At 47.0% G+C, this 15,565-nt stretch overlaps 1 protein-coding gene across 5 annotated transcripts in view; it reads left to right on the top strand.

The window, feature by feature from the left end:
- The window catches only part of RGS6 (regulator of G protein signaling 6), a 264,657-nt gene extending 249,384 nt beyond the window's left edge, over positions 1–15,273 (top strand). For all 5 annotated transcript variants that reach the window (XM_032189517.1, XM_032189516.1, XM_032189518.1 and 2 more), the window contains one exon: positions 10,837–15,273. In XM_032189517.1, coding sequence (XP_032045408.1) covers positions 10,837–10,887 — 51 coding nt within the window. In that variant the 3' untranslated portion in view covers positions 10,888–15,273. The remainder of the gene's footprint in view (positions 1–10,836) is intronic.
- The last annotated feature ends 292 nt before the right edge of the window (positions 15,274–15,565 follow it).

The raw sequence follows: 15,565 nt of genomic DNA, 5'->3' as shown, positions 1-15,565 counted from the left end.
GCAGGAGTGAAGCAATTCAGTTCGTGTCAGGGAGGCTGAAGTTAAGCATGTGCTTGAGGCTGGGCTGGGAGCCCTAAGCCTGTTTCACAAATAGAATAGGTCAGATTTCCTGTGGTGGCTGTCAGCAGAACACCCAAAACAGCCAACGCTTGAATTTATTTGTCTTTAGAAGCCATCGGTGGGATGTGGTGGCTGCCAGGCTGGCTGCACCGTTAACTGCCCATGTAACCGGGCCGCCTCCAGGCTGCGCACAGTTTGGCATGGGGACACCGTAGTAGGCCCCCAAGAAATTTCCAGATTTGACTGTGGTGTGTGACCCAGCATTTGGGGAAATGACTGAGCTGGGGTCACCAAAGGCCTGGTCCTGTATGAGAGGTCCTGCACCTGGTGATGCTCGGGGCCTGGGCAAACATGTGGCCTCCTGGGGCGGCTGCCAGGCCCAGGCCTGAGGGTCCACACAGGATTCAGCACTGGCAGTCAAAATGTAACACAAAATTTGGGGTGGGATTTCAGAGTTCCAGGAACTTTGGTTCTGGATAAAAATGTAAACTTTCAGGTAGGTTGAATGTGAACCTCACAATTTAAATGTGGATTGTGAGAATAAAATTTGAAGACAAACACCATTTAGGAAAAGCGTCAGGAAATGATTACTTGAGTAATAGCTCCCAGATGCTTACAGTGGAGAGTGAAGTGGCCATGCTGTGTTTGTTCTTTCTGCACCACCTTGACAATTAGTAAGATTATAAGGATATTCAGAATAGGTTTTAAAATATGGAGCAAATTCTCTTCCAGCATCAATAAGTTGTTGTTTCCTGTGGCACTCTGGCACCTCAGGTCTATTGAAATCTCCCCCAAATAATCTTTACCTCACTGTTCCTTCAAATAAAGCAGTTACTGTTTTTTTCAATCTGCTATAACTTTTTACCTGTGACAAGCAACACAAGGAAACAAATCTTATGATCTTACAGTTTCCTTTTGCATCATTTTACTCAAATTTGGGGAACCCAGTTACACTAACCGTGGAGGTGGAGTAGGACCAGAGCAGCCCGGTGGAGGTGGGGTTGGATTGCTTTGGGCCCCTTGTTGATGATGCTGTGTGTGCAGGGAGCTTTCTGTATCAGCTGAGGCCTGTTTATAGGCAGAACATGCCAGGCTCCTTAGAAAGTCAATCTTCTCCTCTGAAGTGAAAAAAAATCAGACTGACCAACACACCAAGTTTTTGCACCAAATCTTTCTGGATGCCAGGTATTATCTGGTTTGCATTGAGCAGGACAGACAGACAGATTTTGCCAGGGAGGCCCAGGGTGGCAGATGTGCAGCCTCAGGACCAAATGTCACAAGTGGCAATCTGTTGGGCACTGAAGGGCCGCTTCTGTGTGATGGAGCACAACCCTACAGGGCACACATTGCTCAGCTCTGCAGGAGTGGAGGAGTGGCAAATATCTTTTCTTCCCTCTTCAGGCTTGGAGGAGTCCCCAAAAATAGGTGGGCAGTGCAATGGTAGAGTAGATACAGCAGTCCCTGACCCTTTCAGCCCTGTGCCTGCTGCTGTGTGTGAAGTCTCAGGTGCAGAGCTGGATCGGCTCTTCTGCGTGCTTCAGGAGAGACAGGGCAGGATTGATCTCAGGCAGCTCTGCTCGCTCTGGGCGGCACGTTTGAGATCTGACAGTCTGTTGCACCAGAGCACTTACTAATCCACCTCATTTAAAAAATGATGGCACTGCACATGGTGGCAGGTTTATCTTATTACAATTTTCCTTTTGAATATAGCAAGGATTGACATTATGAAAGTAGAGTTAGTCTGTCTTCTCTTCCAAGTGAAGATAAATGGCATCATAAAAATCAGACATCATGTATCATATATGTTATAAATAATACCTGGTATTGAGGTAATAACTTAATTTTAAAGACACACATACACACAAATCCATATATCTACATCTTCCTCTTCTGTCATATTTGATCATCTTACTAATTAAAAGGAGCCTACTACCCTATTTTTAGCTATGCAGTCTCAGCCTAGCTGTTTAAACCACTGTAGTTTCCCATCTGCTTTAGAAATGATTTAATAATCAGATAGACAGAAGCTTAGTTCTCATAAGCTGAGATGATCCTTCAGGGCCAAGAGTAGAAGGAAAATATATTTTAATGAGTACATTTAGGGAAACCACTGGCGTTCTTGTCTTGCAGAAGAAGCCACCAAGTCTCTGCCTAACTTGTGCTGGTGGTCATTTACATTTAATGAGTGGGAAAACAGGAGGGTTTATTATTATTTTCCTTTGTTACACCTTGCAGCATGTAGAGGTTTCACTCTAAAGCAGTAATGGTTACTCCAGCAATAAAATGATTAAACCAATTGATACCAGCCTCAGTGGGTACCTTCAAAAGATAAACCTGGGCCATGATATTCAGACTTGATTTCAAACTTTCCTAAAACTGTAATATTTCAAGGAAGGAGTTTCCTCTGTAAGTAAACCGGTGTTTAAGTGTCCAACGCAGTGTCAAAGCACTAACCCAGTACTGAACAGATTTCTGCATTTTATTCCCAGCTCACATTTGTTTATGAACAAAAGGCACTCACACAGCTTTTGAGAGCACCAGAGTTCTCAATCTACGTGCTTTAATGGACAAGAGAGTTAACAGATCAGGCATACAGTGTTTACCTGGAATTTTTATAACGTCTGATATAAGAGCTCCTGTGTGTCTCTTCCACTGATGGAGTATAAAAGAAGAGTGGTTCAGCCTGGCAGAGGGGAGGTGTTTGCTGGCAGAGTCCCCCGTGGACCTCAGCCCGAGCAGTACCAGGAGATGACAGCTCCCAGGAAAAACCAGCAGCTGCTGTGGGGGACCAAAAAGGCAAATGGCAGACTTCTGGCTACAGAATGGAGTCTGTAGGGTACCCTTACCTGTTTTCTTTGTGCTGCCTCCTTCCATGAGCAATAGTAGGCCAGTGCAGCGTATGCTGCGGTGTGATTTGTAGAGGCGTGTCACAGCCACTTGCATAGCTGCCTGTATTTTATCTTTCATTGTTACAGTTCATAAGTGCAACAGTTAATAGGAAAAGGAGCCCTCCTGGTACATCCTAGAGGAAATGTGTGTATGTAGTGAGACTAAGAGAGTCGGGAAATTTATTTGAAAGTCAGCACAATAGAAGACACCAGATAGAGGAAAGTGATGCGCTGTGAAATGTACCAAGGGATTGGGTATGAAGAAGCAGGGAGCTTTTCCAGGTGGTAAATTCAGCTCGCTGCAGCAAGAGAATAAGGTGAAGGAAGAGGTGGTCTGTGTTTGGGCTGCGTGAGGAGTAGACTGTAGGTTAAGATTACAAGAATAGAAGTTCTCTAATGAGCTTTCATTTAAAGAATCTTGGACATTATGGATGGAGCATTTTGTGCAGGACAGCAAGTCAATGAAGACCGAAGATTGTCTCTGTTCCCAGGCATAGGTGAATAACTGAATCGACAGAGAGGCTCAGCTTCATTAACCATATGAGACAGAACTGCAGTCGGCAGCAGGCAGTGGCTGGTCAGCAGGAGCTGCTGTAAGTCCTTGTGCCTGCAGCAGCTGGGCAGTTTTGTATTCTCCTCCAGGAGCCTTGTGGGCAGAGTCCCACACATACATCCCTGGTGACTGTGAAGCCAGTACCCAACCATGGTTTCTCATGCAGGGAAGAGTTTTCCAGGTACAAGAATATGACTGGAGATTCCTGTATTTGATCTGTATTTGGTATATTTGATGTTTCTGCCTGGCGTCTGAAGCGCCCTCCTCCTTGCAGCGATGCAAACTGGCATTTTCACAGGAGCAATTCCTCTGCTTTAGTTTTCCGGTATCTTTTGGCTATTTCATGCTGAACTATTCTTGGCTTAGACCTGTAAGTGCATCATGATTCAGCGTAGTGAACCCACAGTACTCTGCAAACCTGAAGTCCCATGCTTAGTTTCAGCTCCATGTTTATCTGTGCCCTTGCATTATGCAGCTATGATAGCCTCAGTGTCTGTCCTGCCTGCATGGCTGTCCCTTCCTAGATGCTCTCAGCAGTATTTTCCAGATCCATCTTGTTACCTTTGTTTCTCCCTGATGCCAGTTTCCCCAAATCCCAATTTTTGTCTTCATCCCTTGGCTACTGCTGCTGTCTCCTGCTGTCCTGGTTTTTATGTCCTCTCCTTTTGTCTGCTGTTGGATCAGAGTCCAAGTCACACTCTGGCTGTCCCAGTCCCTATTCTTAATTCATGAGCATGGTGTCATACATGTAAAATGCCTTGATAGGATCTTACCTTTCTCAGGTGAACTGTGTGATATTTCACACTGTGATGCATTACAAAAACTAACCCATGAACATAGTGGAGAAGGCATAAGGCTGGAGGAGGAGCTGCTGCCTGATATCATCAGGACTCTCTTTTTAACTGGGTCCTCGATAATCTCATAGAACTGTGACATACTTACCAGCTTTTCCACTTTTTCATTTCTGCAGCTCTACCTAATTGCATAAAGAGATAACTGCATTTGAGGGCACGGAACGTATTTATGACCTGCAATGTAATAAAGCCAAAAGTTTAAGTTAGAGAATAAAGTCAGATAAACTGTGGATAGTAGAAGAAGGTGATACCCTGAGATGCTGATGAAATGGGTGTCAGGAACAGACAGCTAGAAGGGAAGGATGTAGGAATGGATGCCAAAGTTTCTTAGATTTGGCACCAAGAAAAGCCATCTGGAAAACGGTTATTTTTATCTTTGGATGATACTTTGCTCTAAAAGAAAATTTGCTTGCTCCAGCACTCCAGTCATTTGCTAATGCTGGCTTTTACTGGGAAAAAGGTAGCTGTGTTACACGGAGGGGGAAAGCACCAGCATGTACCTGCGGCACGAGGGGATCCAGTCTGCATTCACAACTTGTCATCTATTGTGTGCAGCAACTAGCCGGTACCTGAGCCCACGGAGGGCCATGGGCATGGGGTGTACAGAGCATGTGAGGACTCGTGCTGCATGCTGGAATGCATCACGTCTCTTCCCGGTGTCAGCACAGAGCCCTGCCTGTACGATGCATGCGCTGTACAGGGTTGTGCTGCACACTCTTGGATCGGGAAACGGTGGGTTGCATGTACTGCATGCATGTTGCATGTCTGTTCTGTGTGCAGGTCTCCTCGAAAAGATAAGTGTTCATCATTTCCCATGGATAAGTTTCTCTTCACTTCCCATTCTAAAAACACTGCTGTGGGGCGCTGCTGGCGCAGAACGGCAGCTGCCTTAGCCCCAGAGGTCGCTGCGCTGCTGCCGTGGGTGAGTGATCCCTGTGTGTACAGTCTTTGGGATCCTTCTGGACAAAAGGCACTGTGTGGAGTTCAGGATATACTTACTATGCATTTACTGCCTTTTATTCCAGCTACATGCAAAAAAAAAAGGATAAAACTGTACCTTCCCCATGCCAGACAGTTCTAGCTGCAGACACTAAATCACGGCCTTAGCAAGGGTTTTGGGGGGAGAAAGGGCTTAGACCCCGCTGTGATTTCAGCCAAGCTTGTTCTGATATCCCAGAGGGGTTTGATACTTCAGCGGTATCTCTATTTTCCTCTGACCATGCACGTTATGTAGACATCTGGTTCCCAGTCTGACTGAAGGGATTTACACAAGCCGAGTCCCTTGCACACAAGGAGGAAAACAGAATCGCACCCTGCCTGAGAGCTGGACCAGCAACATACGGGGAGGGTATTTTTTGGGGTGGCTTGAAAAAAGCACGTTAATACACCATTGTGCAGTGATTTAGCAGGTGAATACTAGGAACAGGTAAAAAGAATTTCTGCTTTGTAGAGAATGTTGCCATTTTGTAGGTTTTTTTTTTGAAGAGGGACATTCAGAAAAAATTAGAAACACCAACATGTGGTGTGTGAGACCAGGCATGCTGCTGGGGGTGGCTGTGGGGTGGAAGGGCTGTAATGCAGCCAGCTCCACAGCCACCCGTTACTGCGTAGCAGTAGGGTGTTTGCCCCAGCAAAGTCCCAAAGTTTGGGTACTCAGATGTCCCCAGCATGGGAACTGTTCTGGGCTGGTAATAGGGAAGGGAGGAGGCCAAAGAAGGGATGTGCTAACATCTAGAAGGGCCCTGCAAGATAACTGGGGATGGTGCACATCGCAGGGCAGGTTCTCAAGCACCACTAAGCTGCTTCTCTCTGCTGAGACACAGCCTGGGCTATCTGCCTGATGCAGCACCATGATAAAGACCAGGGCTTTGGCCCTTGTGGTCTCTTAGGGCCATCCCACCATGAGATAGGTTGAAACAGTCTGAAGGCTGCTTGAACTAATGCCAAAATGGGCTCTAACACATTCTCAGACACAAGGGCCGAAAGTGCCCCTCAGCAGAAGAGGATCTGCCTCCCAGTGCTGTGGGAAGGCTGAGAACTCCAGCGCTCGTGAAGCTGCTCTCGGAGGGGTGAGTACTTGTGCAGGAAGCATGGGAAATTCCCAATAAAATGGGTGTGGATAATACCAGTTTTAGTCGGATTAAAAAAACACTGATCTGCTCCTATCGTGACATAAAGTGAAAAAGCAAAAAGGGGCATCAGATGTAGAAAAGCTAACCGGGGGTGGCTCAGCAGCAGCATTTTGGGGGTAACTGGTGGGACTGTGCAGGTGGGAATGGGGCAGCATCCTGCACGCAGGGAGCAGCTGCTGTTGTGCTTGCCCTCCACAGCCACTTTGCAGCTCCTTGTTCTCAGTCTGTGTCGGCATGGCATCGGTGGTGGTGTGCACCATGGTTTTTGTGTGCTAATTTATGTGATATGTGTTCAGAGCTTGTGTGTCTGTGCTTATTTTTTGTTGAACTAAGTTATTTTCCTTTATTGTTTATGTTTTTAACTCTCGTATTTAACTTGGTTAATTTATGTTACTTATTTTATGTTTGCCATGTATCTTTTCACGAAAAAAAGTCTAATAAAATTTTTTTTTAATTACACAAAAATAAAATTTCCTCAAGATCTGCAGTGTATTCTAACATTGAGAAAAAAAAAAAAAAAAAAAAAAAGTGCTGGCAGGGCTAGGGCCCTAGAAATCTTTCTTCAGGAGAGAAGTTAGGTGGCAAGGCATTGCCTGCCCACTACCATAGTTACTGCAGTACATTAGCTAAAAGGTACAAAATCGGAGTCTGTCCCCATGTGAAGAAAACAAGCAAACTGAATACTTTGAAGCTGAAGGAAGTAAGATTTGCTCACCTCCAGCGGAGACCCAGAGCAGCCCCTGGTCTGTGAGTCCTCTGCTGGGCTGTTACAGAGGGCTGGAGATGCAGCAGATGCTTCTGGCTGGGCAACGGGCTGGGAAAGGACAGCAGCAAGGGCAAAAGTGCGTGGCAAGCAAGCAGTGGGGTCCTAGAAAGCCCCAAGTCAGTGGGTGGGGAGCGTGGAGGGGAACAGCGTGACAGCACTTTGGTCTGTGTTGATGTGGCCAAGAGGGGAGCCTGTGCTGGAGCACCAGAAGCGTCCCGCGTGCTTCCTCTCCCTGCAGCGGCAGCCACAGCTCCCTGTGGGACATGCACTGCTGGGGGCTCAGGTAAGTGCATGGTGTGCATGGCAGTGCCAACCCGTGCATGCTGGTGGTGGTGAGTGGCTGCATGATAGACACTTAAGCTGCACTCTGGGACCTTGTGTGAAACCACAGGTACGGGGCAAATCTAAACTTTCTATTTAAAATTATTTAAAAAAAAAAAAAAAAAAAAAGGCATAACAGCCAGATGGAAACTGGTGGCTCATACAGGAGGTTTGAAAGTAACGCTGCTTCCTTTTTGTGTCAAATCCCAGACTTTCATTTCCTCGTATTTGGCTTCTTGCTTATATTAAATTGCTGAATTCTATTTCATTCAAATAATTGCTAATTACATTTTACATTTTAGTTTAGTAGCTGCTCATCAAAGGCTCAGCTATCGAAGGTGCTATGCAGAACCTGCAACCTGCAGGTTACCCTTCACAACCCCTCTGGTGCATGGACCTGGTCCCCTGCCTGACACGTAGCTGAGCAGCAGAATGGGCTACATAACTTGGAGGCCACATTCTAGGGGGAAATTTCATGTTTATTAAAAATTCCTTGACATTTTTCTTAGGCTACTCCAAATTCAGGTTTTACACTGCCTCTAAAACTGAGGCTCCTGTGCTTCCAGTGGTCAGGGGTGAAAAATTCACTGAGCTGCATAGAGAGGACCAAAGGCTCTCCAAGACATGGTGAACCTGTGTGTGACCCCTGCCAGGAAGCTGTGTGACAGTGGAAACGATGAGAAAAGAAAGTGTTCCTGAATCCAACAGGACACACAGCATATGCCCTGCAACGTATGCCCTTCCGCGTGTGCTATGCTGTTTGAGTGACAACAGCCTGGATTTTTAATTGTTGTAACCCTAATTACTAGTGACAAGTATTTTGCAACTGGAGGACTGGGGATTTCCTCATAAGCTTAGACCCTCTGTAAAAAGTTTTCTCTTTACATCCACTCTAATTTTGCCTTAGGTTACTCAGTGTATGCTTATGGCAGAGTACAAGAAGTGCTGTAGTGTGCTGAGCTTAAAATCTTGTGCTTTCCAAATCCCCTGCCAGCACAGCTTATACACAATTTCTCCTGGAAATAAGGCAGGAGTTGTTGACATTTTCATTCAGTGGGGAAAGGAGAGGTAGAAACGTGGGGGCGGCAGCTGGCTTCCTGCTAAACAAAGACGTGTGGAAAGAAAAAATAATTTATTCTGGTTGAACCTTTTTAAAGAAAAGGTGAGATCTTTGGGCCAAATTTTCACATCATAATAATCTGAAACTTCCTCTCTCTGTCAATGATCTCACCAAAGGAATCCTGACTGAATGTCGGATCAGACCCAAAATGACTTGAGAATTTTTTTGGCATATATTGCACCCAGCTATGAACTGATGTGACCACATCCAGCTTCCCGGAGCAGCCTTCTGCTTGCCCAACCTAGGTGCTAGAGCTGCACAAGCCTCGGGCAGGACCAGCACAGGTGGCCAAGCTGCAGGTCCACCCTCCGGCCACAAAATGCAGGCGTGTGTCTCGCTGTTGTTGTCTGAGGGGACACTGACCAGCCTGGCCTCTCACCTGACCACTGCTGGTCCAGGTGCCCTTCTTTCCAGACATGCAAAAGCCCATCACGTGAGAGGGGTTTGGTTTTACATCAGTAATACCGTGGGCCAGCCCCTCAGCTGGTGTAAATCAGCAGCAGTTCTCCGAAGACAACCAAGTTACAGTAACTGCCCTCAGCAAGTGGATCCCATCAGCATCTTCACCTGAGACACGTTTTACTCCCTTGCTGTTCGTTTTAATAATAGGAAACAGCTGTTCTCCTAATGAAGAACAGTTTTTTCCTGTTCCTCTTTATTATTTTTTTATGTATTTTTTAATGTTTTTGTTTCTTTCTTTCTTTTTTATACTGAGGATGTCTTCAAGGAGAGACTCCCAAACCAACTGCCTGCATCCCAGCAACCTCCATCCTGCAGATGCCCACAACCCCACCCATGAACATGCCTGTGGCTGGGGCCTCTGTGGCCAAAGCCGAACCTCATATTTAGCCCCTATATACTTATGGCTCCCACTCGTAGCCATAAATTTCACAACATCAACCCACGCATGCTGGATCCTCTCACCACCTGCCCTACTGGGGAGGTGGTGCTGCGCTGAGCGGGGCTCCCCCTGCCCTCCAGCAGGACGTATGCTGCAGAGCTGGGCCTTGGATCCACAGGGTGGCTGATGGTGGAGCCCACAGAGGGAAACATTTGCCACAGAAAGCCGTGAGCAGGAGCTGGCGTGTCCCCACACCACCCGCCTCAGGGAAGATAGCAGGAGAAACCTGCCTGCCGTTATCTGCAGCCCTGGCCGCAGCTCCCAAGCGCCACAGAAGGCTTGGCCACCTCCTGGGGTTGCACCAGGCCGAGCTTCCCTGGGGTACATTCAAAAATAAGAATAACCAGGAATTTGATTTATGGCGAAGGAAAGCAGGCCTGCCTTAAATGGCGGCTGTGCTGTGTGGGCAGCTGGGCCCAGAGGGAGCCGGCCCTCGGCCTAGCAGTGCTGGGCAGGCAGGAGAGCGGTGGCGGTGGCACGCCTGTCCCGGGCGGGATGGCCGTGTGACAGCAGTGCTTTTCACAGCAAAAACCCGTCTGATCAGGCTGCGTGTGTTTGTGCAGCCAAGCAAATTGCTTGGTAAAGGGCACACATCTGAGCAGCAACTTCAGGCTTCTGCAGGGAGCTGCCGCATCCTCCCGCTGCAGCCCTGAATGAGAAATCAAAGGGGCAGGAGCAGGAGGTGTCCTTTTTTCTTGGAGTGCTAACATCTTAAATAAGGATTATTTCAGATTACTTGCTAAATTTTGCATTTCAAATTTTCCTACATTTTGTACATGCTCATTTTCACTGCATAATGTTTGTCTTTGCCTGGATCTTTTCTTTCAAACAGCAATTAGCAAGACCCTGGAAGGAAATCTTGGCTACACAGAGTAACACGCAGGAGGTTGGTTAAGATCTCCCAGGTATTGCACAACTCTCTGGTACTCCCCAGATGTCTATTTCAACCAGGAATTTTTATTTTCTGAGAAAAACAGCGTTTTTCAAGAGGAAAGCTGTGTAGCACCTGGTGAAGTACCTGGAGCATCTTTACATTGCTGGAGCTGCCATTGCAGAGCCATCAATGTCCCCTGCACTCCTTTCCTACTGTGTGTGAATGGAGTAGACCTGCTCTACTGCAAAAATGCAGCACCCAAAACACCCTCACTTGCAGCCAGACCATCCCACAGCCCCCATCCTGTGGCGGCAGCTTCACTCACGCTCCAGGCTTCTTCTCACTGTCTGTCTGTCCCTTCCTGCAGGGAAAGTCTCTGACTAGCAAGCGCCTGACAGGCCTGATGCAGTCCTCCTGACAGCTGCCGACGGCCACCCCGCCGGAGCCGCAGCGTTTCGGGGAGAGCAGGGTGCTGCGGGGGAGAACACGAGGAAAAGCAGGGAGCAACTCGCCGGGGGAGAGCCTGCTTGTCACCGTTTACATCGGCACTTTCTTACCTGTGCAGCCTTGCAAGGACACTGAGCTCGGCACGGGTACTTGGGGGCCTTCTTGCTTCCGGGGGAGCACGCGCCGCTGCACACAGGAGGCAACAAGATAAGCGCACGGTGTCTTGTTATGTAAGGAAACAGACCCAACTGCAGCTTGGAGGAAGAAGAGCTGAGAGAGATTGGTGTTTTTCCTTCACCTCTTCTCTCCCTGGCACAGACACGGCTGTAATAGATGCCACCGCAATCCCATTTGCTCCCTTTCTTGTGGCCATCTGGATCCAGTAAAATATCTGCTGGAAGCTCCTTCTCCTTTCCACACAGTATCAAATGCATTTCTCCTGCAGATTCATTGACTTTAGCGTTGTTTTTTCTTTCCTATGTCTCTCCTCATCTAAAATAACAAGAAAGAAAGGCACTACTCAAGTTCGTCACTTGCTGTCCTTCCAATGGCATGTAGCATGTCCAAAGACAATGGCCAGATCCTCAGCTGTAGGCAGAAGAGCATGAGTGGCTTTCACCACCTGAGGATCTGCCCTATGGAGTCAGACTCTGATTTTGGTGCAAATCCTCTGACATCAGCGGGATTGCTCTGCATGTACATTTAGTGCAAGTGTGATCAGAGTCTGCCTGATGCTCAGAGTCATGTTTTAGATGTATAATGCACTTATGCACAAACACACAAACACACACATGCGGTATTTAAAAGTGAGTTGTTTTATATTGTATTTGGTTTTCTATTTATTTAAGGTTTTGCATACTTATTCAATGATGGATGTTCAAGTTTTACTGCGAGTACATAGAGTTGAACCACTTAGATATAACTCCAGCTCTAATTAGAGCCAAAATCTGTTCATGCGTATACAGGGAAAGGTAACTGCTGAGGGCAGGTGTAGTGGAGAGCAAAATTCAGTCCACAGCAAGGAGAGAACTGATGGAGACGGGCTTGGCAGAAGCAGCTTGAGACTGGGCAGGCGCTGGGTGCCAGCTACCCCTCCTGAGCAGCAGCACCCCTGGCTGAGCTGCCACCCTCAGGTAACTGACCCAGCTGAGGAGCACCGCTGTAAGAGCGCACTCACCACTCGAGGAAATGAGCTCCCATCTGAGGTAGAGCCCATGAATACAACTGCAAGAGGTGACCAAATAGCTTGTGTCAAAACACTGGGATTTTGGAGGTCAGGATAAGGACAGAACTAAAGTGACTTGTTTAATGCTAAAACCCACGTTATACTAGCTGCAGATATGGAAAATGGACTGCATTCATATACAGTATATTGCCTATATACAAAATTTTCAAGACTCAGTTGACTTAGTGCCACAAAACCTCCTGTATTTTACAAGCCGTTCAGATCTGAAGTGTATCTGAAAATAGACACTTGGTCTTCTTCACTCATGCCAAGCCAAGCAGGCTTTTTGTGCAGGTGGTAGAAATTGCTATATGGCTACAAGTCTGCATTCCTATCTAGGCAAAATTATCTATCTCGCTAAGTAGACAGCTGGCTACCAACAATATCCACTTCTGAGGCAAGTATTATCCTAACATTCAAGGCCTATGTATGCACAAAATCAGGCCAGCATAGTTTCTGTCAGTAAAAGGACTTTCCCTCTTTACCCATGAAATTTCTCATTTTGATACCTCAATTATTTTTCCTAGACAGCTCCTGTTAACAGTTTTACCTAAGGTCCATAGGACTCTCTACACCTGCATGACTATAAGTAGACTGAGTATGATAGTTGTTCTTTACACTCCCCTAATTCCCATAATCAGGCTGTTTTCTGAGGTCTTCAGGCCTAATTCATTGGCAAACAAGCGAGCTTCAGGACTGCAGAACCATCATGGATGTGCCTGTACATTCAGGTGGTGTCCTGCCTCTGAAGGGGGTGTTTGGTCCCCTCCAAATGGTCACCTAGCTGTCCTGGCAGGACCCGTTTGTTCTCTGTCAGCCACCCAGCCACAGGTTCCCCTCTGGCAATGGTGGGGCTTTGTGCAACAGGCCCAGCTGTCCATCCAAGCACATTCATACATGCCCCCTTTTGTCATCCCGAAGAACAAAGGCTGGCTCCTCTCAGTGCTAAGCCCACCGTTGCCACACGTTGCTGGCAGTCTGTAAGCCAATGACTGCTCACACCCCAAGCAACTCTGGGCCAAGGCACTCCCCCAGTTCCTCTCATGGGAGGTCTGTCTTGTGAATCCCAAACCAGTTTGCAGAGCAATCCTGAGCAGGATGCACACATCAAGCATGAAACTGGTGCATAGCAAGGAGCAGTGCTGGGGAACAAAGGGTCACCTGCACACAGGCAGTGCTGAGGGCTGCCAGCCCCATTGTGCTGTGCAAGCTGCATATGGCAGTGGGATGGATGAGAGCGCGGTCCGGCCCATGCAGAGAGCAGCAGCACCAGGCTTTGACCCAGAGATGTGCCACTGCCCTGTAAGCAAAGTACCTGGCTCCTCTCTCCTCTCCCCTTCTGCAGGACAGTCGTGTCAGCTGCCGCAGTGTTTTGCCCGCAGGGAACAGGCTGTGTTTGAACAGTTGAGAGCATGGAGGGAGCTTCTAGGAGACAGGGAGCATGCATATGGGCGTACATCAGGGGGCCTGGCTGCTGAACAGCTTGCCATCTAAATGCACACTCGTGCAAGCTAATCTGCTCCGCAATGGCGAGCTGAGCGGACAGAGCTCAATATGCTCTGGAGACAGGAAAGCTCCCCTCCTTGTTTCCTGACCAAATTTCTCTAAAACAAACATCATGAGAGAAGACAAGGCCTCCTCCTGGGAGCACATATGAACTGCTCTTCACCTGTCTTTTACTTCACACATGACGATACTAACATATAATGACTTCCACATGAACTGCATCCTTGAATTATTGCTCTTTAATGACATTGCTTATTGCAAGTGATGCTTTTCTTGCACACTCACTAGTACCCCGCTGAGTGCTGCAAGCAGTAACCTGCTGCTTTATAAGCATCCCATGTCTTCCAACTACCTCATCACCCAGAAGATGAGTTAGGAAATCAGCTTTCCACCTCTATTTGTGTTCTAAATGGCATTGTTTCAAGGAAAGGCAGAACTGGAAAGCTTTTACAATCTTCACGCTGTGAAAGCTAGCCACCAGGCGTCCCATGCTTGCAGGGCTATGGCTGTGAAATATGTCCGTACAATGCTATTTGGATAATGGAGTATCCAAAGCATTCATAGCTACTGTGGTGGATCAGCACCGGGACGAGCACGAGGAAGGTTCGACAAGTCAGTGCAGTGCCAGGCTAAGGCAAATGGATTAATATACTCTCAGTATAACTCAGTGCTAGGATCCCATAGAGTACTGTAATAAAATGGTAGCAGGGCAGCCATAAAAAGTCACAGTAAGCTGACATAATACCAGGATAAATGTAGCAATAAGGTAACACAGGCCACTGCAGTGAAGTAGCATTTTGATAATGCAGCAATAAGACAACAGGGCGCTGCAGTAAATTAGTTTGGGGAATAAGGCTGTAGTATCAGCGTGTGTGGACAAACTGTGGTACATCTGTACCAGGTACTGCAGCAATAAAGATAACACGAGGTCTTCTAGTAATAAGTTACTACAGTAACAGCAACATGATGCACTGTACAGCTCTATCAGGATGCTTCCATGCTGCAGTCAAATCCTACAAGACATGGTAGAAAGACAATGAAGGCAAAATGTGCCCCATTTTGGACCACAAATAATGGGTCTGTTTTCTGCAGAGTAACCAAAATCCTGGAACAATCTTGGCAATACTGATCCTATCAGTCCCTGCTTTTAAGGAAGCTGAGGCAAGAAAGGTCCCCCATCCAGTCTATTATTTTGGTCTGAAAATACAAAATCAACTCATCTCTTTGGCCAAATTGTCACAGGTGGTGGCAAAGTTCTTCGGTTGGTCCTTACTCAGGTGACACCCCAGCAATTTCAGTGGTCCTCTGCCTTGGGAAGGATTTGGCTCTGTCATCTTCTGGCATGGGTGGTGCTTTCAGCCTACAACTCTTTCTGTTTTGGGGTGGGGGAAGGAGAACCCAGGTACAGGACATCCAACTGTACTGGCCTGTTTCCTGAAATGCACAAATAAATTGAGCATCCTGGAAAAGTCAAAGCAATGAGGCCCAAATCTGTTCTGTCTGTCATGCACACACACGTACATGAATAATCCTGCTGGAATCAGTGTGAGTCCCGTATGCACCCGTGGGACCTGTTCTCAGTGTGTCTCCAGCTGGATGACTGAGGCAGGTTTTATTTCTTATCGCCTTTCCTGCTTTTCCTTTTTTTTTTTTTTTTTTTTTTAAAAAAAAAAAAAAAAAAAAGCATCATCTCTATGTGAAATGTCATTAGAAAAAATCAGTCTAATCAGTCTGCCATAAGACAACATGTAGCACAGTGGGCAAAGAGCAGGTGTGTCCATGTGCTGTCTTTGTACCCTTCAGAAAAGGGTAAAGCGTGCTGGAAAGAAAAAAAAAAAAAAAAAAAGCAGAAGCCACTGCTATGCTCAATAATAATCAGGCATAAGGTTTGAGCCAAAGCATCTATGTCAAAATGTGA

The sequence above is a fragment of the Aythya fuligula genome, chromosome 5 (assembly GCF_009819795.1).
Source record: "Aythya fuligula isolate bAytFul2 chromosome 5, bAytFul2.pri, whole genome shotgun sequence".
Classification (NCBI taxonomy): Eukaryota; Metazoa; Chordata; class Aves; order Anseriformes; family Anatidae; genus Aythya; species Aythya fuligula.
This window is presented reverse-complemented; position numbering and strand designations above follow the sequence as displayed.